We start from the raw sequence: 24,190 nt of genomic DNA on the forward strand, positions 1-24,190 counted from the left end.
CTAAATAAACAGAAATAGAAACTACAGTAGGATCTAACCTATTCTGACATGTTGAATACATCTCATCTTCTCTCTGCAGCACCAACAGTTAGGACTCGTGTTCGGGCTGTGGTCGTGGACCCGGAGGTGGTGTTTGTGGCCAGTCTGATGAAGGCTGACGCCCCTGCCCTCGTGGCCTCGTTTCAGTGTGACTTCACCCTGCAAATTGAGGACGATGGGACACAGAACATGAGAGCCAACCTGAGAGAGCTCAAGGTCCTTGCCTGCCCCTTCATCCGAGACAATGAGGCCAAGGCTGTCACCACTGTAAGATCACATGACCACATGTGGGGACACAGCAGCAGGTCACATGTGGGGACACAGCAACAGGATAATGTGGGGACACAGCAGTAGGATACATGTGGAGACACAGTAGCAGGATCATGTGGGGACACGGAAGCAGGATACATGTGGGGACACAGCAGAAGGTCACACATGGGGACACAGCAGCAGATCATATGTGGGGACACAGCAGCAGGATAATGTGGGGACACAGAAGCAGGATATATGTGGGGACACAGCAGCAAGATAGGAAAATGTGGGGACACAGCAGCAGGTCACATGTGGGGACACAGCAGCAGGATACATATGGGGACACAGCAGCAGGTCACATGTGGGGACACAGCAGCAGGATACATATGGGGACACAGCAGCATGATACATGTGGGGACACAGCAGAAGGTCACACATGGGGACACAGCAGCAGATCATATGTGGGGACACAGCAGCAGGATAATGTGGGGACACAGAAGCAGGATATATGTGGGGACACAGCAGCAAGATAGGAAAATGTGGGGACACAGCAGCAGGTCACATGTGGGGACACAGCAGCAGGATACATATGGGGACACAGCAGCAGGATACATGTGGGGACACAGCAGCAGGATACATGTGGGGACACAGCAGCAGGTCACATGTGGGGACACAGCACCAGGATACATGTGGGGACACAGCAGCAGGTCACATGTGGGGACACAGCACCAGGATACATGTGGGGACACAGCAGCAAGATAATGTGGGGACACAGCAGCAGGTCACATGTGGGGACACAGCAACAGGTCACATGTGGGGACACAGCAGCAGGTCAAATGTGGGGACACAGCAGCAGGTCACATGTGGGGACACAGCAGCAGGTCACATGTGGGGACACAGCAGCAGGTCACAGGTGGGGACACAGCAGCAGGTCACATGTGGGGACACAGCAGCAGGTACATGTTGTCCAGACTGCAGATTCTCCTCCCGAGCTGCAGGAGGTGACATTAACATGTCTTCACCTGCAGCTCAAACTGTTGACTCACCAGTCTGTCTGACTCCGTTCAATAGGTGTTGCGACCCTGCTCGGTTGCCCTGGAAACAAAAACTCAGCCCAACCAGCCACTAAATGGCTCTGTAACGGTGGAGGAAGTCATTGTCAAGGTACATTCATGTGTCACATTTTGTAAAAATGTATTTATGGGTCTACTGAACTGAACAATCCAACAGCAAGTGACAAATGACAGGTGAGGGTCCAGCTGGTAAACAGATGGTCAGTGAGCTCATCATCAGTTTGTCCTACAGATCTCTCCGTTCATCCTCAACACTGTGATGACTATAACAGCCGCCATGACGACAAAGCAGCGTGACGAGCAGACGCAGGAGTCCAACTCGAAGGTCAATGACCTCTGGTCAGTCATGAACATCTACAGCTGTAACTATTGGTTCCTGGGGGTTGACCAGGCCGCCGAGGTCACCGAGAGCTTCGGAGAGCCAGACGGACGCAACCAGGGTGAGAGCTTTGCTGCAGAGGTCAAGGTACGACATTTCAGCTCCTCCTAATATTTCATTCTGAAAGGTGGTCACGTCTTTTTGCAGCTGACAAGGAGTTGTTGTCCCACAGGTGGTCCAGTTGACTCTGGAATCTGGTTTGGGTCATCGGACTATCCCTCTGCTGCTGGCTGAGTCCTCCTTCAATGGGTCAGCAAAAAACTGGTCGTCTCTTCTGCAGCTGAGAGCTGACATGACGCTGGAGGTGAGAACTGATCCTGAACCTGTCCTTCACCCCTGGTCATGAACCTGTCCTTCACCCCTGGTCATGAACCTGTCCTTCACCCCTGGTCATGAACCTGTCCTTGACCCCTGATCATGAACCTGTCCTTCACCCTTGATCATGAACCTGTCCTTCACCCTTGAACATGAACCTGTCCTTCACCCCTGATCATGAACCTGTCCTTCACCCCTGATCATGAACCTGTCCTTCACCCTTGATCATGAACCTGTCCTTCACACCTGATCCTGTCCTTCACACCTGATCCTGACCCTGTCCTTCTCGCCTGAACCTGACCCTGTCCTTCTCACCTGAACCTGACCCTGTCCTTCACCCCTGATCATGAACCTGTCCTTCATCCTTGATCATGAACCTGTCCTTCACACCTGATCCTGTCCTTCACACCTGATCCTGACCCTGTCCTTCTCGCCTGAACCTGACCCTGTCCTTCACACCTGAACCTGATCCTGTCCTTCACCCTTGATCATGAACCTGTCCTTCACACCTGATCCTGTCCTTCACACGTGACCTAACCTAACATTAAATTCATGTTCAACCGATCTTAGAAAACTTGACTTAGCATCTGACTTGCGTTGTTTGGCTGGAGATGTTTCTGTCACTGTGAACTTTGACTTCATCAGAGTCAGTGAAAACCTAAAACTCAATTTGAAGCTGCAGCTGCTGTGGTGACTGAAACAAATAAACATGTTGATCATGAATGGTTTATAATGTTGACACTGTTTTGTGTGTGTGTGTGTGTGTGTGTGTGTGTGTGTGTGTGTGTGTAGATGAACTACTTTAATGAGATCCATGCAGTGTGGGAGCCTCTGATTGAACGAGTCGACAGCGGCAGACGCAGGTGGAACCTGGAGCTTGAGGTAAATCTGTTGAAACACCAGAGGAGTGACAGCTCTTCAAGACACACAGATGTCATGTGTACAGAAGAGACCAACAAAATAATCACAAATTATGATATGAATTATGATGACATTTAAATGGGTTGGTTTTCACCTGAATTCAACATATTTTTATGGGCCAGTATGTAATATCACCAAGCACATGTCAACAAACTCACATTTGTCCTTGGGTGACAGAAATATGCCATGTCGAGGGATCCAAAATAATCAACTCTAAAGTTTAACCAGGATAAAATGGATGCATATCTTTCTTTTTTTCTTTTCTAAGCACTGGTATCAGATCTTTACTTAGTACCGGCCGATACACATGTTCAGGTATCTGAACATCTCTAAAAAATAGATATACTGTATGATTGTAAAATATAAGAATACGGATCCAGGAGGACGAATCAGGGGAGAAAACATTTGATGAAAAATCTCTTCTTTTTGTCCTCATTCCTTCAGATGAAGAACAACCCGGTCCAGGACAAGAGTCCCATCCACGGGGATGACTTTGTCATTCTTCCAGAACCTCGCACAGCCATCAACATCTGCTCCAAAGACACCATGAACATCACCGTCTCTCAGTGCAGCCTCAACGTCCTGCACAACCTCGCTAAGGTACAACACGGCACCACATCTTCTACAGCCTTTATCAGAAAGCGAAAATATGAGTTTTTGTGCAGCAGAAACAACCAACGCCAACCGCTAACATTGTTTTGATCAGGCATTCTCTGAGGGCACCGCCTCCACCTTCGACTACTCTCTGAAGGAGAAGGCCCCCTTCACCATCAGAAACTCTCTCGGGATTCCTCTCATCGTGCAGCACAGCGCCAACCTGAGGCCGGTGGGTCCAGCAGCACAAGGAAAACTACACGAGCTGCCTGTGGATCAGAGCATGGACCTGGAACACTCCATGTTCAAACCGTCGTCACAAGGAAAACTGTCAGCGCTTCAACGTCAAGAGAGCGGCCTGTTCAACCTCACCATCGGTCAGAACGCCTCACTGTCACTACAGTCTCATCCTGTTACATGTAGAAGGAACAGACAAGCAACAGCTCTGATCTGTTTTCTCGCTCAGCAGAATATGTTGTTTGGAAGCAGAGTTCATGCTAACACTTAGCATACACCACTGGTAGATAATAGATCAGTACCATTCCATTAGCACTGAGTGACAGCGCTGACCAAGACAGTGTTAATATCTGGTTATGGAAACTGTCCAACAGAAGAACCTGTAGACCCGTAAATGATGACGTGTGAATTAACATTAAAGGTGGCTGATGTGTCTCTGAACCCGCAGTTCCCTCCGGATACAGTGAGATCTCCAACATTGCTGTGGACAAACCGGGTCGCCGCCTCTACAACATCCGCGGTCCGATGCTGCAGGAAGCGGTTTCTGTGCTGCTGCAGATCGACGCTGCAGATGGCAATAAGGTCATCACTGTCCGCTCGCCACTGCAGGTCTGACTCCCAAGCACTCACAAACCTCAGCATACATTCCTGTGACAGCATGAACTGACAGCAGGACGGCTTCTTTCTCACTGTGTTTCCAGATAAAGAATCACTTCTCTGTGCCGTTCACCATCATGAAGTACTGTCCAACATCCAGGAGCCTGCAGAGCGTGGGACAGGCCGAACCAGAGAGAGAGTTTCACATCGCCTTAGAAACATACAGGTAGACTCACACTGCCCTGCTCAGAGGCACGAGGGAACTAAGTGTTTGTTGGTTAGCATGCAGCACTGTCAGTGTTTTCATGTCTGATTTCAGTCAGTGCTTCATGTTTGTTTCTGGTTGATATCTGTCCGTCAACCTTGTAACCAGAGTTTCTATAGCATGTTTAGTTTCAGTGTTCTCACTGTTGGTCTGTAGCTCCTCTGGTGTTCAGCTCCAGGTGTTGCTCCAGGTGTACAAATGATGTTGACAGTGGAGTTTTATCCCCTCTACCTCCAGATGTCAGTTATTTGTGCGTCCAGCGGGATGTCTGGATGGTCAGTACAGCCCGTCCTCCACCTGCGTCGCGTGGAAGGAGCAGGTGCACCGCAGCTCTGAGGTGCGTTCGGTGCTTCAGTGTCCAGCGGCCGACAGCAGCCTGCTGCCACTCATGGTCAGCACGCTGGCCGTCCCTGACGACCTGCGACACATCGCCAGCCACGGAGAGGAGGACTGGGACCCCGCCTACGTCATCCACCTCCACCCCGTGGCCACGCTACGCAACCTGCTACCCTACACTGTCCGCTACATGATGGAGGTACACCACAGAAACCAGAACAAATAGAGACAAAAACAAATAACATTAAAGGGTCAATACAAAATCTTTATATAGAAACAAGTTTATTGATTTTTGTTAATTTATGTGAATCAGAATCAAATCTGTGAGATGATCCACAAAATTAATTTCTCTTCATTATTTATACAAACGAACTAGTCAGTCTTAAGATTTATGTCTTCTGCACCTAATGGAATCTGATGTGGTCTGGTCTGATCTGGTCTCATCAGGTCTGATCTGATCTTGTCTGAACTGATGTGGCCTGATGAGGTCTGATGTGATCTGATCAGGTCTGATGTGGTCTGGTCTGAACTGATGAGTTCTGATGTGGTCTGATGTGGTCTTGTCTCCTCAGAGCTCAGCAGACTCTTACGAGCTTCAGGAAGGAAGCACGTCAGACCTCCTGAACGCTCGTGTCTCAGGTGAGATCATGTCGCTGGTGCTGATGAGGTATCAGGGCCGCGACTGGCACGGACACATTCGTATCGAACAGGAAATGCCAGAGTTCTTCGCCGTGTGTCTCACCTGCGACTCAGACACCAGCATGACTCTGGACGTGAGCGTTCACATGACGAGGACAGCAAGCCGCCTATTGCTGTCCCTCTTCAGCCCGTACTGGATCATCAACAAGACGTCTCGAGTGCTGCAGTACCGAGCTGAGGACGTCAACGTCAAACACCCGGCCGACTGCCGAGACATCATCCTGTTCTCCTTTAGGAAGAAGAACTTGTTCAGCAAGAGCAAGGTGAGAAAACACCTGGACAGGTTCAGATATGTTCGTCTGTTAATAAAACTTCAGACTCCAATGATCACATGACCTCTCGTCCAGCGCCACTGTCAGGACAAACACATCCTTTCCCTCAAAATATTTTGGGTTCCACCAAACTTTTGGGTTTGCATCCAAATTTGTGTGTCTTGAGCCAAATTTCTTGTCTTTACCTTCAGAGTAAACTTTTTATGTAGGTCCTACAAAACATTTGGGTTTGTACTGATTTATTTTTTCCTTGAGCCGCTGAACAAAAACTTGTGTGTTGCTGTTTGTTGCAGCTCCAGTTGTGTGTCTCCACCAGCTCCTGGTCTGATGCTTTCTCTCTGGACACGGTGGGAAGTTACGGCTGTGTCCGCTGTCCCACCAACAACATGGACTTCCTGGTAACTAAAAACCCGCCTCTGTTCAGATAAAAGATTTTGGTCATTTTGGTCATTTAACTATTTAAAAACCTAAATTATAATCTCCAAGCCAGCTGTGACATGTAAAACATACAGTTTCCATGAAAACTGAGCAGATGACGAAGACTGTGTGGTCGAGTCAAGAGGAAGGTGAAGCTGAAGCAGTCGATTCATAGATAAGTTGATTGAGGGAAAATGAAGGCAAACAATTTTGATAGAAGATTCATGTTTTTCTAATTTCCTACAAAAATGCCACAAATTTCTTTTCATCTTTGAAATTGTGAATAGCCCGCTGGCTTCACAGCTCTTCTTTGTTTGTCCAGGTGGGAGTTAGTATCCAGATGAGCAGTTTTAACCTGACCAGGATCGTCACCATGAGTCCTTTCTACAATCTGGTGAACAAGTCGTCGTACGAGCTGGAGGTGGGAGAAGTCACCAGCCAGACCTCCACCAGGTGGCACTACATCTCCTCCACAGAGGTGAATATGACTCCTGACTCAGCCTGAGTCTGTCTGTGGGACACTACACTACACACTACACCTCCCAGAGAGCGTTGCTGTGAGAACTGTCCAATCAGAGAGCTTCAGACTGTAGATTTTGAATGAGTTTAGTAGCTGCGGTGCTGACGGAACTGTCTCAATGGAGGCATCTCCATAGTCACAGCTGCTTAGGCTCATGGGTACTGTAGTATTTAGAGCCATTCCACAGACCAAACTGATGGCACCAGAGGACTGTGGCCCAGCAGGTCTTCCTGTCCAGTGTTTCCTGCTCTCTGGTTTATATCTGCAGTCTTACAGAGCAGCAGCTCAGAATACCAAGATTTACGTTGTGTGGTTGTTGATGTGTTGTTGTGGTTCTGCAGTGTCTCCCTCTGTGGCCCGAGAACCCTTCAGGGAAGTTGTGTGTCCGTGTGGTCGGATCTGAATCCACTTCCAAGTTCTTCTTTTTTAACCGCCAGGACAACGGCACGCTTCTGAGCCTCGACATGGTCAGTGTCTGCTCGACCAATCACATCAGCTGACGCTAGTATCTGAGTTTGGTACATTTCAGGGCCTCTTACGTGTGTGTGTGTGTGTGTGTGTGTGTGTGTGTTTTCAGTGCGGTGGGATCATTGTGGATGTCAACATCTCTGATCTCTCCACCATCATCGGCTTCACAGATTATTATGAAGGAGCAGCTCCGGCTCTGCTGCTCAACCACACACCCTGGGTCACCATCAGCTACAAGCAGAGGTCAGCACACACACGCACGCACGCACACACACACACACACACCGACACACACGCACACACGCACACACGTACGCATGCACACATGCACACACACAAACACACACACACAAACATTTCACATCCTTTGAGTTTTTTAAATTTTTTGTGGGAGCTCCCCTCCCATGCCTGGCTCCAGGAGGTTTGTCAGCACATGTTTACACATCATGATGATGAGTCGTGTTGAAGTTGAATCACTGTACGATGAAATCGTATAATGGGAACCATCTCCCCTCTCTCTGTTTTTTGCTCAGCGGCTCGGCGGCAGTTCACCAGCTGAACCCCGGCGAGGCTCGGCTGTTTGCGTGGGACGACCCGGCAAGCGTCCGAACACTCAGCTGGAGCTGCATGGAACATTCTGGAGAGCTGGATCTGCTGAAGGTGGGACACCATGTTGTTAACCAAGAAGTGCGAGATCGCAAAACATCAACAACAAAAACTGCAAAAACTGTTCCAAAGAACTTGAGTGTGACAAAGAAATGTGATGTAAAATCACAGCCTCAGCATGAACGTACTCTGTCTGTTGGTTTGTGATCTATCATTTTTATTTTCATAATCTAGATCAGTACAGTAACTGGACAAACGCTTTGAATGAATTGAAAAAGTAGAAGACCAAGAATAGAACCAGTGTGAGCGAGATGTGGAGACAGGAAGCTTTCTGAAAACATGTCAGCATCAATTAATTTATAACCAGATAAAAATGATAAAAACAATGTTATTATGTGGAGCTTTTAAAAATGAAAACACCCCAGAATCCCTCAGTCCTCCCCTGACAGTCAGCATGTCTCTGTGTGGTTCAGGACCAGATGGGTCAGTTCTCCTATGACAGCCTGTCTCAGGTCCACTGGGTCTCCTTCCTGGATGGACGTCAGCGGGTGCTGCTGTTCACAGAGGATGTTGCTGTGGTGACGAAGGCTCGGCAGGCTGAGGAGCTGGAACAGTTCCAACAGGAAGTGAAGGTGTCGCTACAAAACCTCGGACTGTCTCTGATCAACAACACCGGCCGGCAGGAGATCGCATACATCGGCATCACCAGGTAACACGTCACCAGGTGAACATGTCACCAGGTGAACATATCATCACCAGGTGAACATATCATCACCAGGTGAATGCGTCACCTCAAGGTGAAAGCGTCGTCACCAGATGAACGCGTCGTCACCAGATGAACGCGTTGTCACCAGATGAACGCGTCGTCACCATGCAGGGGCGGGCTGGGATGGAAATTCAGCCTGGGAGCTTGGTTTGGAGAGGCCTTTTATCCGATCGCATGACGGACGAACGTGGAACCGTAATTTTAACACGAATACTTTATTTGCAGGACAATGACGTCATTGATCGGATCGGTGAATTAAGACATTACGGGCGATCTATTGTCAATAAAGATTAAAAAAAAACAACAAAAAAAACATTACGGCCGATCTCACAAATTGCATAAAATGCAAAATATCGGTGGAAAGCCTAGTTCTGTGTGCCCTGAAGACATCCAAAACACAAACTAGAGTTCTCAATGGGCCTGAAAATTACAACCCGACCCGACGCAGCCCGACATACCGCATTGATTGTCTGCCCGAAGCTGCTGGGTCCCGTGTCGTCACTGGCCTGGCTGACACTAGCCGCGCTGACCTTCGCCCCTCCACCACGGAAAAGCTCTGTTAATTTGGCGCATTTGGCTGCATCCTGTATTAACCTTTTTTTCTTTTTTGCCCTTAATTTTTCTGCTCCACCCATCTCTTTCTCCGGCTTCTTTCTTTTTAGCATGTTTGCTAATTTGAATTAATCCCGCTCCTCTTTCTTTTTTTTCTTTTTTTTAAACAGGAAAATAACGGTTTAATGACTGACTGAGCAGCTGAGCCAATCACATTTCAATAGAAACAAGGATCAGCTCAAGTTGGGAGGGGCAGCTCGTATCCCCCCTTAATATGCAAAATATTAGATTGACCCAGTCTGACGTTCCGCTCTGTGCCACCTGCGGCCGTTTTATGGGGTAAAAAAAACGTTCCGACCACCGGCCAGTTCGGCCTGGAACAGACCGTCCGTTCGGGAATACTCCCGAACCTCCCTATAGCCAGCCCGCCCCTGTCACCAGGTGAACGCGTCATCACCAGGTGAACGCGTCGCCAGGTGAACACATCATCACCAGGTAACACGTTAGCTCAGGTGTGTGTGTGTGTGTGGGGGTGTGTTACAGCTCAGGTGTGTGTCTGTGTGTGTTACAGCTCAGGTGTGTGTTTTACAGCTCAGGTGTGTGTGTGTGTTAGTGTGTGTGCTACAGATCAGGTGTGTGTTTTACAGCTCAGGTGTGTGTGTGTGTTAGTGTGTGTGCTACAGATCAGGTGTGTGTTTTACAGCTCAGGTGTGTGTGTGTGTGTGTGTGCTACAGATCAGGTGTGTGTTTTACAGCTCAGGTGTGTGTGTGTGTGTGTGCTACAGCTCAGGTGTGGTCTGGGAGATGAAGCCAAAGAATCGTTGGAAGCCGTTCAGTCAGAAAAACATCAATCTGCTGGAGAAAACTTACCAGAGTCAGCTGAGCGGGAAGACTGAGGGGGGCTGGGTCAAACTGGAGACCAACCTGGAGGTCAGAGGTCAACACATACTCACACACCAAACACACAATGTAAACACAATAAGAGCTGGTGAGAGTGTGTGATGTCACTGGTCGTCAGGTGAACCTCAGCCGAGCCACCATGATGATGCGTCAACCGTATTCCTGCCCGGTGAGGAGGAACTTCCTGTCTGGGATCCAGGTGGAGTTCAAACAGTCGCTGCACCAGCGCAGCCTGAGGGCCCAGCTGCACTGGCTGCAGGTAAACACACACCTGAACACATACACACCTTTAGAAACACTCTCCTGAATGGCTGACGTGGTTTTTGTGTGCAGGTAGATAACCAGCTGCCAGGTGCCATCTTCCCCATCGTCTTTCATCCTGTTCCTCCTCCAAAATCCATCGCTCTGGACTCAGGTGGGTCTTCATTATTACCTGCTTCTCATGTTTGATCTCACCTGTTCAGCGTCTTAACTCCAGGAGCTGAAAGTCTGTCACCAATAAGATTTACCACCTGTTTCCTTCATCCAGTTTTGTTTAACATTAAATCATAAAAGTGTTTTTCTCCAGAGCAAAAGATTTTAAGAGTCTTTGATGTGATTCAAACTGGGACTGATGGTCTGAGCAGCGGCGTCAGGTTCTGCTGCTCTGAATAACAAAAAATGTTTGATAAAGACGTGTAAGGATTAATTCTTTGAAAAGTTTCTGTGTTTCAGTTTGATCTTTAAGTCTAAACTCTGCCTCCACAGAGCCGAAGCCGTTCATCGACGTGTCCATCATCACTAGGTTCAACCAGCACAGCAGCGTCATGCAGTTCAAGTGAGTAACATCCAGTTTAACATGAGTGATTGGAAACCAGTTAAAGTGAGCTATAACCAGTTTAAAATGAGTCATAACCAGTTTAAAATGAGCTCTAACCAGTTTAAAATGAGCTCTAGTCACCTAACCTGGTGAACCTGCAGAAATGGACAAGTCTTCTCTCAAGTCCTTCAGCTCTGTCTCGTCAATGGAGGACGAGTCAGTTGGGTTCCTCAGTCCTAGTGTGACTCACTGAGTGTAGACTGTCCTTCCACTATCTGTGCGTTACTGTCTTTTTAAATCCCTGTTGCTGGGAAACAAGAACAAGCTGCGAGCTCCCAACCTACACACTGAACATAGCAACTTATTACTAACCTGGTCGCGAGCGGTACAAACCTAAACAAGCTAACAGCTGTTAGCTTCTCTGTTTTGGTCACCTCCCGAACACTGTTCTGTTGGAGCACGTTGCTGCATCATGTGTTGAACATGTTCCCCTGTAGCAGAGCGGTGACCCGGGTGAAGTGACTCAGTTTAAATGTGGTAAGAGATGTGCAGGAGCTGACCCTTCTGATGTGGAGCTGTGTCCTTCATAATCTCTGTGAACGTTAATAAGTACTTTGTTTGTGTACTTCAGGTACTTCATGGCTCTGGTTCAGGAGATGGCAGTGAAAATCGATCAGGGTTTCCTGGGAGCCATCTTGGCTGTCTTGACACCTGTTGCTGACCCGCAGGCCGACAGACAGAAGGTAGAGCAAGGCAGCAGGTTGATGGTTCAACTCCCCAACACACACAGGGTTCATGTGATGAACTGAAAACCAATCTGAAATCAGTTTTTGTTCCTGTTAATCTCACTTTACAGAAACATGTTGACTTCATGTTTTCACATGTCAGACCTGCAGTCACAAGCCTGTCGTGACCTTTGATTTAAAACAGAGGAACATCAGGGAAGATCGTTCTTTGTTCTCTCTGATATCCAGAAGGTCATTAATGCTTTTACATCATCTTACATTACTGTAGTTCTTCATATTCAGGATTTCAGGACAAAAATGATTGCAGGCCATTGGCTGGTACCAAACACAGACACAAACACAACAGGACCAGACCAGCTCTGTTTCAGTGTTTTTCACTGGTTACCAGTCAGTTTCAGATTTTACTTATCTCCTTTAAAAAGCTCTTCATGCACTTACATGTCTGAATTGCTGCTCTCCTTTAAGTTAGAGCCTCAGGCAGGACTCTGCTGGTCCTGGTTCAGGACTAAAGGAGACCTGGTTCAACAGGTCTGAACTCTGCCTGAAGACTTGAAGCTGCAGAATCAGAGACAGCTTTTAAATGTCATTTTTAAACGTAGTTATTATTAGTACACCATTTTATTTCCAGCATGTCCAATGTGTTTTTTTGTTATTGTCTTATTATTGTTGGTCCTTTCTTCCATTGTATTTCTGTATTATTGATCAGATTGTATTGGCCTCATTGCCTCTTCAAATGTTTTGATCCTCGATCAGCCATGTGACGGAGCTGCTGTTTGTGTTTCAGTCACGGCTGCTAGACAGAGATCTGCAGCTGCTGCAGGCGGAGTTGATGGAGGCGTCGCTCACCGACGCGTCAGGACTCAGTTTCTTCGAACATTTCCACATCTCACCCATCAAGGTGAGGAGACATACAGCTACAAGCTTCTTCTGTGAACCTAAAAATTGTTCACTCTGCTGCCTTTTCAGCTCCATCTCAGTCTGTCTCTCTTTTTATATTTTATGTTTCAGCTCCATCTCAGTCTCTCTGTTTTTATATTTTTCAAATTCAAATTCAAAAGGGGCTTTATTGGCATGAAAGTTCAACAACAATTTTGCCAAAGCACCTGTCTAAACATTTGGACAGAACACAACAAATAACACAAACACAACACCAAGATTGATTTACATTAATTATATATACAGTATATACAGTGTGTGTGTGTGTGTGCGTGTGTGTGTGTGTGTGTGTGTGCCCTGTCTCCTTCTCCCAGGAGTATTTTAATGTTGAGAGGTGGTTCAGCTCTTTGAACTCTGAGATTACAGAGTTGAACTTGTTAAAATAAATGTTCCTGCTTTCGTTGAATGCTTTACATTGTAGGAGAAAGTGCATCTCTGTCTCAGCCTCACCTGTCCAGCAGTGACCACATGTTGTGTTGTCTTTTGGTTGCCGTGATTGTTTGTGTCTTCCTGTTTGGATGGTCAGTTTGTGGTCACTGAGCCTGTACTTGGTGAGCATCTGTCTCTGCTTCCTATCTCTGACAGTAGAGAGATGTTCTGCTCTTCATCGTCTCTTTTTAGGGCGAGATAACGTTCTGATCTACTTTGGCTTTTAGTTTCTTCTTTCCAATGTTCCAGGCAGGTTTCTTTACATTGTGTTATAATGTGCTTTCCTCTGATTGGTGTTTGGAGAGCAGTGTTGTTGTGAGGCTGGTCAGACTGTCTGAGAGGGGGCATTCAGCCTCAGTACCAGCTGACATAGGGGCTCTTTTCTGGGCTCAGCTCTTGAGTCTGGAGGCTTTGGAGTGGAGGGCGTCTCTGGCTGATTTCAGCTGGTTAAAAAGTTGAGCGTTCTCTTTTAAATGTTAATTATCAGTGGGTATCTGCCTGATTCTGCTCTACATGCATTTGTTGGTGTGTTTCTGTGTACGTGTAAAATGTGTCTGCAGAATTCTGCATTTATATTTTATGTTTCAGCTCCATCTCAGTCTGTCTCTCGGCTCCAGCGGTGAGGACTCAGCTCAGGAGGTAGCAGCCGTTCAGTCTCTCAACCTGCTGCTAAAAAGTATCGGAGCAACACTGACCGACGTTGATGACCTTATCTTCAAGTGAGTTATTTGTGGAAATTACATGGGAGACTAATAGTTTTAAATAAAAAAATGTAAGGATCATTTCCTGCGCTCCCATACTGTGTCTGTGGAGCAGTGTGATTGTAGCTGACCTCCAGTAAAAAGCCAGACTGTATTTTGTTCAGTCCAAAGTAAGAGTCGGGTGTTTTCTGTCTTCCTCCATCAGGCTGGCCTTCTTCGAGGTGAAGTACCAGTTTTACCGCAGAGAGAAGCTTATGTGGGCGGTGGTCCGACACTACACTGAACAGGTAAAACTGTAACCATCAAAACCCTGAACTCTTCATCCTAAAGTCTTCTTCACTTCTTCTTCTTCTTGTCTCTCCTCTGTTGGATCATGTTCTTGTTCAGAGGTGCTCTGTCCTGATGTTGCCATTTTGAGTCATATAATGTCAGTTTTGGTGTCAACAAGAAAACAACTGATGTAAGATGATATTTGTTTCTGGCTACAGTTCCTGAAGCAGATGTATGTTCTGGTTTTGGGTCTTGACGTCCTGGGAAACCCGTTTGGACTGATCCGAGGTCTGTCTGAGGGAGTGGAGGCCTTCTTCTATGAACCTTTCCAGGTAACACAACACATGTGTTGGTTCATGTCACTTTTGGGTAATTTATATAGACTTACATTCATTTCCTGTAGACCTGTCCTGACCCTGACATCAACCACGGACGCACAAATCAGCTTTTTCTGTGTCAGAAACAAACACATCTTCAACACAACGTGGCAGAAAGATGACATCAGTTCATTCTGTGGAAATGCAAACTTTGACCCACGAATTGTGGCTTTGCCCACATAACTCGTTAGCTATGTATGCTGACACATGTTGACCTGGACTGACTGGATTGACCTGGTTCAGGTCAAGTTCTGGTCTGGTTCTAGTCTGTGTATCTGTAGTCGTGTGACACTGCTGTGTGTTCATCAGGGGGCTGTTCAGGGTCCGGAGGAGTTTGCTGAAGGTTTTGTGATTGGAGTCCGCAGCCTGCTGGGTCACACCGTCGGTAAGGAACAAACAAACAAACAAACTGAAGAGCTACTTTATTTTCTTCTTTTAATATTTTATTAAATATTTTTAGGCTGCAGGGATTTTAAAACACTTCTTTGAGTTAAGGAAACTTTACAGTTGAACTCCAGTGATTCTCCACCTCAGGTGTTTCCAGGTGTTAATGAGATCCACTACACATGCAGTGGAATTTAAAGTAGTGTCAATCCTTAACTAAGTCCAGAGGAGCTGTATGAAGTCTGATAAATGTCCTTGAGTGATGTCACTTGAGTCAAACTAATGTGTTGGTGTCCTGCAGGTGGTGCTGCGGGTATGGTCTCCAGGATCACGGGCTCTGTGGGTAAAGGTCTGGCGGCCATCACGATGGATAAAGAGTACCAACAGAAACGACGAGAGGAGATGAACCGACCACCCAAAGACTTCGGAGAGAGTCTGGCTAAAGGAGGAAAAGGACTGCTGAAGGTACGAAGTCACTCAGCAATGTGCTGATCTGAGGTCAGTGATGAAGGTCAGTGATGGTGGTCAGTGATGGTGGTCAGTGATGGTGGTCAGTGATGGTGGTCAGTGATGAAGATCAGTGATGAAGTTCAGTGATGGAGGTCAGTGATGGAGGTCAGTGATGAAGGTCAGTGATGAAGTTCAGTGATGAAGTTCAGTGATGGTGGTCAGCGATGAAGGTCAGTGATGAAGGTCAGTGATGAAGGTCAGTGATGAAGATCAGTGATGAAGGTCAGTGATGAAGATAAGTGATGAAGGTCAGTGATAGTGGTCAGTGATAGTGGTCAGTGATGAAGGTCAGTGATAGTGATCAGTGATAGTGGTCAGTGATGAAGATCAGCGATGGAGGTCAGTGATGGAGGTCAGTGATGAAGATCAGTGATGAAGTTCAGTGATGGTGGTCAGCGATGAAGGTCAGTGATGAAGATCAGTGATAGTGGTCAGTGATGAAGATCAGCAATGGAGGTCAGTGATGAAGATCAGTGATGGAAGTCAGTGATAGTGGTCAGTGATGAAGATCAGCGATGAAGGTCAGTGATGCAGGTCAGTGATGAAGATCAGTGATGGAGGTCAGTGATGAAGATCAGTGATGGAAGTCAGTGATAGTGGTCAGTGATGAAGATCAGCGATGGAGGTCAGTGATGAAGATCAGTGATGGAAGTCAGTGATAGTGGTCAGTGATGAAGATCAGTGATGGAGGTCAGTGATGAAGATCAGTGATGGAGGTCAGTGATGGACATCAGTGAGGTCAGTGATGGAGGTCAGTGATGATGATCGGTGATGGAGGTCAGTGATGAAGATCAGTGATGGAGGTCAGTGATGGACATCAGTGAGGTCAGTGATGGAGGTCAGTGATGATGTTCAGTGATGGAGGGCAGTGATGAAGATCAGTGATGAAGGTCAGTGAGGTCAGTGATGGAGGTCAGTGATGAAGGTCAGTGATGGAGATCAGTGATGAAGGTCAGTAATGGAGATCAGTGATGAAGGTCAATAACAGGAAGTGTCTTTGCAGGGAGTTGTGGGCGGAGTCACGGGCATCGTCACCAAACCTGTGGAGGGTAAGTGACCATCAGTGTATCTGTCTCACTTGTTTTATAAAAATCAACAGAACCAGAATCATCTGGGCAGAACTGTAACTAATGAACGTTGATTATTAATTAAATGCAGTTATAAGGGACGGTGAGATTTCAAAGTAATGATAGTAATGACGATTGAGAGACAAAGACTGGACCATGGACTGAAATGTTGCTGGTTTGAATCCAGCCTTGGACCTTTGATTTCCAGTCATCTCTGGAAAAAACTTAAGATCTGGACCTGGATCTGGATCTGAGCAGTCTGGACCTAGAATATGGAGGAGGTGTAGGCTGGTGTGAGTCCATGTGGGTCATTAAAAAAAAAAGAATAATTTATTTGTTTTGGAAAGAAAGGGCTCAGCAGACTTTCTGTTCATATTTTATCTACAAATTCTTTTAATTAAACCTAAGACAAAGATTAAATATTAATAATTCTGATAATAAGACACTAAAGCTCTGAGATGTTCATAATAAAGACAAAAGAAGTATCAGGTGTCTATGAAGGAAAACTAAAAGTTTATCAGAATTTATTGATTTACAATGCAGATGTTTACATGTGTGGACGGGAGATGGGTTGGTGAAATAATACGTCTCTAATAAGGACAATATTTATTACCTGCAGCGTGGACATGCATATGGACCCGTTCTTCATTCGAGATCTAAATACGGAGATCTCTTAGCACAAGACTCATGAATGGGATAGAAATTATTCCGCTAAAGATGAGAGACATGGGAAAAGAGGAGGAGTCCGACTTAGATTAAAACGGCAGAAACTGCGGCGCTCCCCTCTATAATCCTTGCAAATGTACAGTCACTCAGAAACAAGTGCGACAAGTTGCAGGCAAACACAGTCCATCTACATGAATACAGAGATGGCTGCATTATGGCCTTCAGTGAGACATGGCTCAGGCTAGACAGGGACACAAATGTTACGGGGAAATCCCAAGGGGGCGGAGTCTGTGTATATATATCAACAGTGGTGCAATAATGTCACCATCAGGGAGTCCATGTGCACAGCCAACAGAATTGTTGTCTGTCTCTGTCCGTCCATTTTGTCTCTCCAGGGAGCTCCCCCAGTTATTTTGTCTATACACCCAAAAGCAAACACCCAGTTTGCCTCTGACACCATCTACAGGGTGACTCAAAGACTCCAGTCCCTTCCCCTGATGCCCGTGCTTGGTAGTGGGAGATTCTAGTAATCGCAAACTGAATAAATCTGTGAATCTTTACCAGTACATCACCTTCCCTACTAGGAAAAATAAGACTCTGGACTTGTGTTACTGTTCCATAAAAGGAGCATACAAGGCTTCTCTTAGGCCACCGCTTGGTTCCTCTGACCACAGCACCATCTATCTCACGTCTGTGTACAGGCCAACGCTTGTGAGGGAGAAAGTGAAGACGAGAAGTCAAGGTTTGGAGTGATGATGCTGTTTTTAAACTACAGGGATGCTTTGACTGTCCGGATCGGTCTGTGTTCAAGCACTTTTGCCTCAGATATTGATGAACTCACTGACACTGTATGAGGTTATATCACATTTTGTGACGATTCTGTAATTCCTAAGAAGCATGTTATAGTGTACCCTAATAACAAGCTGTGGGTCACTTAATACCTGAAAAATGTGCTAGATGGAAAACAAAGGGCCTTCCTTAAAGGTGACGAGACAGATAAAAAAGAGGCAAAGAGAGCGGAAATAAAGAGGGCCAAGTTACAATAGAAAAATAGGCTTGAGGAAAACCGAATGCAGCATGGGACGGAATGAGGAAACTGACGGGCCAGCAAAAAACTCAAAACCAGCCAGTTAGCATTGCAGGTTATGATAGCAACAAAGACTTAGCTGAAGCACTAAATACTTTTTATTTCAGATTTGATACCCATGACTTTGATGATATGCAGGCAGTCTGCCCCCCTTACAAACTCAAACCTGATGTTTGAATCTCATGATGTTGAGGTAGTACTTCAGAAAAATAAGACAAATAAGAGCTCCGGGCCAGATGGTATCACAGGGAGACTGCTGAGGTTTTGTCCAGAGCAGCTCCGTCAGAGTTTCCAAAGTTATAGAAGGCATCTATCGACGTCCCGGTGGCTAAACGTGGAACCCCTAAGGAGCTAAATGACTTCAGACCAGTGGCGTTGACATCCCTTGTCACCTAGTCATTTGAAAGGCTAGTCAAAGGGAAACTGGTGGAAATAGTGGGCGAGGATCTAGACCCTATGCAGTTTGTATATAGGGTTTGAGTGGGAATAGAGGATGCCTCAATTAGAAGGTCCTGGCACACATGCATTACTTTAATTACTGGATTTTTCATCTGCGTTTAATACTATTCAGCCACATGCCTTAGCTAAAAAAATGCTTATTTATTTGATGTAAATCTGTGAGTTGGATTGTAGATTTTTTAACATGTAGGTCTCAGACCCTTTCTGTCAGAACGGTGCTTCTCTTCCACCGGCTCTCCTCAGGGCTGTCCTGTCTCCTCATTCTTTACACAAATGACTGTCAAAGCCAGCATGTGGACAGACACATCCTGAAATCCACTAATGATACAGTTATCATCAGTCTGCTCTATAAAGAGGAATCTGAGCGTGGGCCAGTGGTAGATGAGTTTGTCAAATGGTGAGATGAAGCCAATCTACAATAAATGCCACAAAAACCAAGGATATGGTCACTGATTTTAGAGATTGTTATGTTGTCTTATTGTGTGTATATTCAATGTACAGGAAACATTTTTGTACTGTTTGTTTTGTACTTGGGTTTTTTGTATTTGCATGTTTTTTTATCTTGCGCCCCTGACTGCACTGATCTGCACTAACCCTGACTGAACTGAACTGAATTGGAGCTTAACCCAACAGGAATCGGTCAAGATTTAATGTTAATAAAAGTCCTGGGTTCTTCACACACAGTTCAGGTTCATACAGTGAAATAGTTTGAGTAAAGCAGTAAATCCTGAGCTCCATCAGAGCTGTCTACAAATATTTATTCTAGAAGGGTTAGAGAGAGTTTCCTCTGTCCTATCAAGTTTCTTACTACAGTTTTTAGTTTTGCTGCTTAAATGTTTCTTGATATTTGCTGAAGGCAGCCTCTCTGATCATTATATTAGAGTGTATGTGCATGGCGAACGCACCTGAATAATGCTTCTTTTAAATATCAGAATACTGTGCCATTCACTGAAGACCACGTTGTTTGTTAATCAGTGGTGTTGGGAATGGATGGTAGGGCAGGTGTGGTTATTAGGAATTAATAATTATTGAAAATAATTATTAAAATTAATAAAATAAAAATAAATAAAATTGATTTTCAAATCGTTAAAAACGGGGCACCACCCTGAAATCAGGGACCAATAACCAGACCAAAATTAGTCTCAAAAAAGGGTTCACTTTAATTGTAAATATTTGTAAAATATTTACAATTAAAGGAACAGTGAAGGAAATGAATCCGAGCACTGACCATCACAACCAGCTAATGCTACAAAACATATGCACAAAATAATCACAGAAAACTGCTATGTACGATATAATAGACTTTATTATTGTTAGCAAATTGATTAAATCAATATTACTTTCAATAAACAAAAATCAATTACTCAACCAAAGCAGCTAAACTAAGACAAACTCAAGCATCAATAACCAACAAGCATGGGTGTGTGTGTGTGTGTGTGTGTGTGTGTGTGTGTGTGTGTGTGTGTGTGTCAGAGACAAAGAAAGAGGAGCCAAGATGGCGGTTGTAGTCCAATAAACAAGATGGCCGAGAGCCAAAATGGTGGTCACGCTCCCTTGGAGGGTGATGTCACGGAGTGTTCCGTTGAAAGGACTACAAAAATGGCTGAAACGTGACTTGGAGAAGTCACGCGTGGATACGAATTCAAAAAGGACAATAGATTTTGCTGAATCATATGTCTAGAATTCCAAAAATGGTGGAGGTGAATATGTCACGTAAAGCTCGTCAAATGAACGAATGCGCAAGATTTAAACAACGGTTACACCACCGTTGGCCTCGTGTGCACTTTGATTGCACACGAGATGAATTTGTAGGGAAAGTGACCTACGGTTCCACAAGAGTTGGACGTGCTACCACGAGGCGTCCGTCTCTGAAATCATAAAAGGGAGATATCACGAGACACACGTATTTTATAGCGAGGTCATCAATCATAAGTCTCCAACAGGTCGCTCATAAGATTACGTGTGTGCGCGCGTAACCCCTAATATGTGTATGTACATGTACATGTAGGTTACTTAAAGAGAGAGAGAGAAAGAGAGGAAGACAATGGGCTAACGCCCTTAGCGGCGGCTGAGCTAACACTCCCGCTCCACGACGTGGAGGGCTCAAATCAGCTCGTAATGAGCGAAAAGGGAAAGCAAACAACGTGTTTTACCATGAAAAACGAACAGCAATAAAAGAGGGACACGGCGGTCCACAAAACTCACAAAGAACAATGTAGCTCACAAGCATACAGTACACGCTAACTTATAGTATCTGCCCAGACACTAAATAAGCCTCACTTGTAGTCATGTCTTCCTTAATCCAGCTCGCTTCCTTGGCGTGGATTAAAGGCGATGCAGCATCCTGCGATGCTGTTAAGACAGCGTAGTCGACGGGCAATAAGAAAACGGGCAAAAGCGGGCGTTTTCTGAGGAAAAATTTAATTATCCTCCTTCTGCAGGCAGGTAAAGAGAGGCTGGTTGCGCAGCATCTTTTCTGGATCCGGAGTGTGTTTGGTGAACACGGCAGTTTTGGCTCGTCCAGCGAGATGAAAGACTGCGGCCTAGGTGGGAAAAATAAATCCAGACATCTGTATGCTCCCTTAGAGTAATAGCTGCGTAGGCGAAAGCCGATGCTTCCAGCAACACGTAACTCTGGGACTGCATTGAAATCGGTCTGCCGCTGTATTTATCTCCTCCGGTGCAGCGGAAACTGACGCGTTCAGGTGCGCTCACAGACAATGGGAGATGGGAGTTTCAAACTTGGGGCTGTGACGAGCAGGCGCCAACTACGGGACATTAGGGTTGGTGCACTTTCCTTTGTTTATAAGGCTTTGTCAGGGCAAGGAGGCCGCATTAAAGCATTGAGCTGCACGCGGGCCAATCCGACGTCAGAACCATGTGGACAGTCCCAACAGTGGCGTGATCGCTTTCAATAGCAATGCGCCATCGGTGCGCTTGACCACATCTCAATAAAAGAGCATGCCCTGGGGGTCACACGTGGGCACAGGTACATTTGCTATTAGGTCATCGTGGGTGCTGGGCGTGACAGTGACAACTGCATCGGTCAGAAAGTAACAATGACACTTTGTGCCGGGCCCACCATGGGACCCTATCTGTGTTTTAAGTGGTTCAGATGTGCAGTAGAAACATAGTAAAACCACTGTTAAACCACAGTAGAACCGCATTAGAACCACAGTAGAACAAATCTGATGGTGGTTTGAATGATGTGTCTGCAGGGGCGAAGAAGGAGGGAGCAGCAGGTTTCTTTAAGGGCATCGGTAAAGGCTTGGTGGGTGTGGTCGCTCGGCCAACAGGCGGCATCGTGGACATGGCCAGCAGCACCTTCCAGGGCATCCAGAGGTAACCTTCTCTTCTTATCTTTCACTTCAAGCTGCAGAACATGTGGGTTTTTTTCTCACATAGTTTCTCTGTGAGTTTGTTTACTCGTAGTATTTTGCTCAGTGAAGAACTTCCTGTGTCGTCTGTGTGCTTCACGTGTTCTCCTCTGTTCTTCTTGTCTGCTCACTAATTTTCACATTTTCTGCTTTTTTTCTGTCTCGTGTTGTTGTTTCCTGGAGTTTGGTTCTTTCTTTTTCTTGTTGTTTTAATGTGTGAGTATTTCACATTAACCACACTAAAGCTGAGCTCCTCCCTCACTCTAAAGTCTGTTATCAGTCTTCTGTTAGTGTAGTACAGAGGTTCAGTCAGTTCCTCTTTCATTTTGACCCAAGATAAATTCATCCCAATCAGATCAATATGTTAAGAAGATGTGTGAGATGAAGGAGCTGAGCTTCAGTGTGCAGCTGTTGTGTTTTCTTGCATGTTGTTGTCATCTTGCAGCAGATGGACGGTAAGTCGCTGCATCGTGTCACAAAGAAAAACTTCATCCATCGTCCATTGAACTGATTCATGCTCACGTCGTCCATCACTTTAACACTGCTAGTAGCCCCACCCATCTGTAAGCCCCACCCCCGCAGCTTGCTGCAGCATTGTGAGTCGAGAGGCCACGCCCCTGAGGAGAGTCACCTGTCCTATCAGGATCTTTCTTGACATGACTGTCAAACACAATTTGATCTTTACTTCCTGCGTGACGTGTTCAAACAACCAATCAGGTACTAGTTCAGTTTACATTTTTAAAATGTCTTCGTGAGACCCTTCTCTGCTCTGAAACTGGAGAAGATTTCAGTTAGGAACCGTGTTATTACCCTTGTCACACCTGATGCTAACAGGCCGAACGTACAGAAACAGCTGTAGCTGTACCTCAACCAGGAAAGGACACGGGCCTTACCTGCCGCAGGTGACCTCAACTTACTTTGCTTTACTCGTTCTCCATAGCATTGTCCTCTTGACTGCGTGGTCGGGTCAGATCGTTCAGGTCTGGGCCCTCGTACCGTACACTGAGTTTGGTTTTATTTAGGTAGACAGACAGAAATATAACAGACAACCAACAGCTCCTTCTTACTTCCTGCTGAGCTGTCTTATGCTGCACATCGCCAAACGACCATCTGAGTGTTCAGTTATACGTGTACAACATTTACCCTTTTTTGTCAAGTCAATCGATCAGCTCACTTGAAGGGCAGGTTCACAGTATGTGGTGTAGATATTTGGGAGGTGTGTTACCCATAATCCCCTGCAGAATGGAAGCTCTCCTCAGGGACTGGCTGACTGAATGATCACAGCGTTCTGCCAGTTTGGTCAGATTCTAGCAAGCGTGATGATTCGGAGGAATACTAACAGCTGTGGTGTTTGTTTGTTTGTTTGTTTGTTTGCGTGGAACTCCTACAGAGATCTGCTTGAAGACACATGAGAGAGAAAACTTCCCATATATTTTAAATATCTTCAAATATGTACAACTGTATATAAATACTATTAACTGCTAAATGCTGTGAAATACACACAAGTACAGTGGGGTCAAAAAGTCTGAGACCAGCAGTCAAAATACTTGTTTTCATTTGTTTTGAATGTAATTATTATTATTTTTTTATAACAAATGATAACAGTTTGAGTGAAAAGTGTCCCTGAATGTCAGAATATCTTATTACTTGGTTTGTCCTCCTTCATGACCTCCAGCATGATGTGACAGTGTGACATTCTCAGTCTTCAGGTGCCTCCATAAATGTTGAATGTGGTTAAAGTCAGGTGACTGTGGTTGAGGTCTGGTGACTGTGGTTGAGGTCAGGTGACTGGTTGAGGTCTGGTGACTGGTTGAGGTCTGGTGACTGTGGTCGAGGTCTGGTGACTGTGGTTGAGGTCAGGTGACTGGTTGAGGTCTGGTGACTGGTTGAGGTCTGGTGACTGGTTGAGGTCTGGTGACTTTGGTCGAGGTCAGGTGACTGTGGTCGAGGTCTGGTGACTGGTTGAGGTCTGGTGACTGTGGAGGAGGTCTGGTGACTTTGGTCGAGGTCAGGTGACTGTGGTTGAGGTCTGGTGACTGGTTGAGGTCAGGTGACTGTGGTTGAGGTCAGGTGACTGTGGTTGAGGTCAGGTGACTGTGGTTGAGGTCTGGTGACTGTGGTCGAGGTCTGGTGACTGTGGTCGGGGTCAGGTGACTGTGGAGGAGGTCAGGTGA

At 46.0% G+C, this 24,190-nt stretch overlaps 1 protein-coding gene across 2 annotated transcripts in view; it reads left to right on the top strand.

The window, feature by feature from the left end:
- Positions 1 to 24,190, top strand: part of vps13c (vacuolar protein sorting 13 homolog C) — a 74,819-nt gene that overhangs the window by 40,544 nt on the left and 10,085 nt on the right. For both annotated transcript variants that reach the window (XM_073464251.1, XM_073464252.1), the window contains 30 exons: positions 80 to 306; positions 1,363 to 1,455; positions 1,597 to 1,830; positions 1,916 to 2,047; positions 2,851 to 2,940; positions 3,424 to 3,579; positions 3,686 to 3,950; positions 4,259 to 4,419; positions 4,512 to 4,633; positions 4,910 to 5,207; positions 5,581 to 5,970; positions 6,273 to 6,377; positions 6,719 to 6,874; positions 7,258 to 7,383; positions 7,494 to 7,627; positions 7,918 to 8,044; positions 8,464 to 8,699; positions 10,094 to 10,238; positions 10,327 to 10,467; positions 10,542 to 10,623; positions 10,956 to 11,025; positions 11,639 to 11,750; positions 12,538 to 12,651; positions 13,707 to 13,837; positions 14,025 to 14,106; positions 14,308 to 14,421; positions 14,776 to 14,851; positions 15,152 to 15,315; positions 16,364 to 16,409; positions 21,858 to 21,981. In XM_073464251.1, coding sequence (XP_073320352.1) covers positions 80 to 306; positions 1,363 to 1,455; positions 1,597 to 1,830; positions 1,916 to 2,047; positions 2,851 to 2,940; positions 3,424 to 3,579; positions 3,686 to 3,950; positions 4,259 to 4,419; positions 4,512 to 4,633; positions 4,910 to 5,207; positions 5,581 to 5,970; positions 6,273 to 6,377; positions 6,719 to 6,874; positions 7,258 to 7,383; positions 7,494 to 7,627; positions 7,918 to 8,044; positions 8,464 to 8,699; positions 10,094 to 10,238; positions 10,327 to 10,467; positions 10,542 to 10,623; positions 10,956 to 11,025; positions 11,639 to 11,750; positions 12,538 to 12,651; positions 13,707 to 13,837; positions 14,025 to 14,106; positions 14,308 to 14,421; positions 14,776 to 14,851; positions 15,152 to 15,315; positions 16,364 to 16,409; positions 21,858 to 21,981 — 4,453 coding nt within the window. The remainder of the gene's footprint in view (positions 1 to 79; positions 307 to 1,362; positions 1,456 to 1,596; positions 1,831 to 1,915; positions 2,048 to 2,850; positions 2,941 to 3,423; positions 3,580 to 3,685; positions 3,951 to 4,258; positions 4,420 to 4,511; positions 4,634 to 4,909; positions 5,208 to 5,580; positions 5,971 to 6,272; positions 6,378 to 6,718; positions 6,875 to 7,257; positions 7,384 to 7,493; positions 7,628 to 7,917; positions 8,045 to 8,463; positions 8,700 to 10,093; positions 10,239 to 10,326; positions 10,468 to 10,541; positions 10,624 to 10,955; positions 11,026 to 11,638; positions 11,751 to 12,537; positions 12,652 to 13,706; positions 13,838 to 14,024; positions 14,107 to 14,307; positions 14,422 to 14,775; positions 14,852 to 15,151; positions 15,316 to 16,363; positions 16,410 to 21,857; positions 21,982 to 24,190) is intronic.

The sequence above is a fragment of the Pagrus major genome, chromosome 4 (assembly GCF_040436345.1).
Source record: "Pagrus major chromosome 4, Pma_NU_1.0".
In the NCBI taxonomy this organism is placed as follows: Eukaryota; Metazoa; Chordata; class Actinopteri; order Spariformes; family Sparidae; genus Pagrus; species Pagrus major.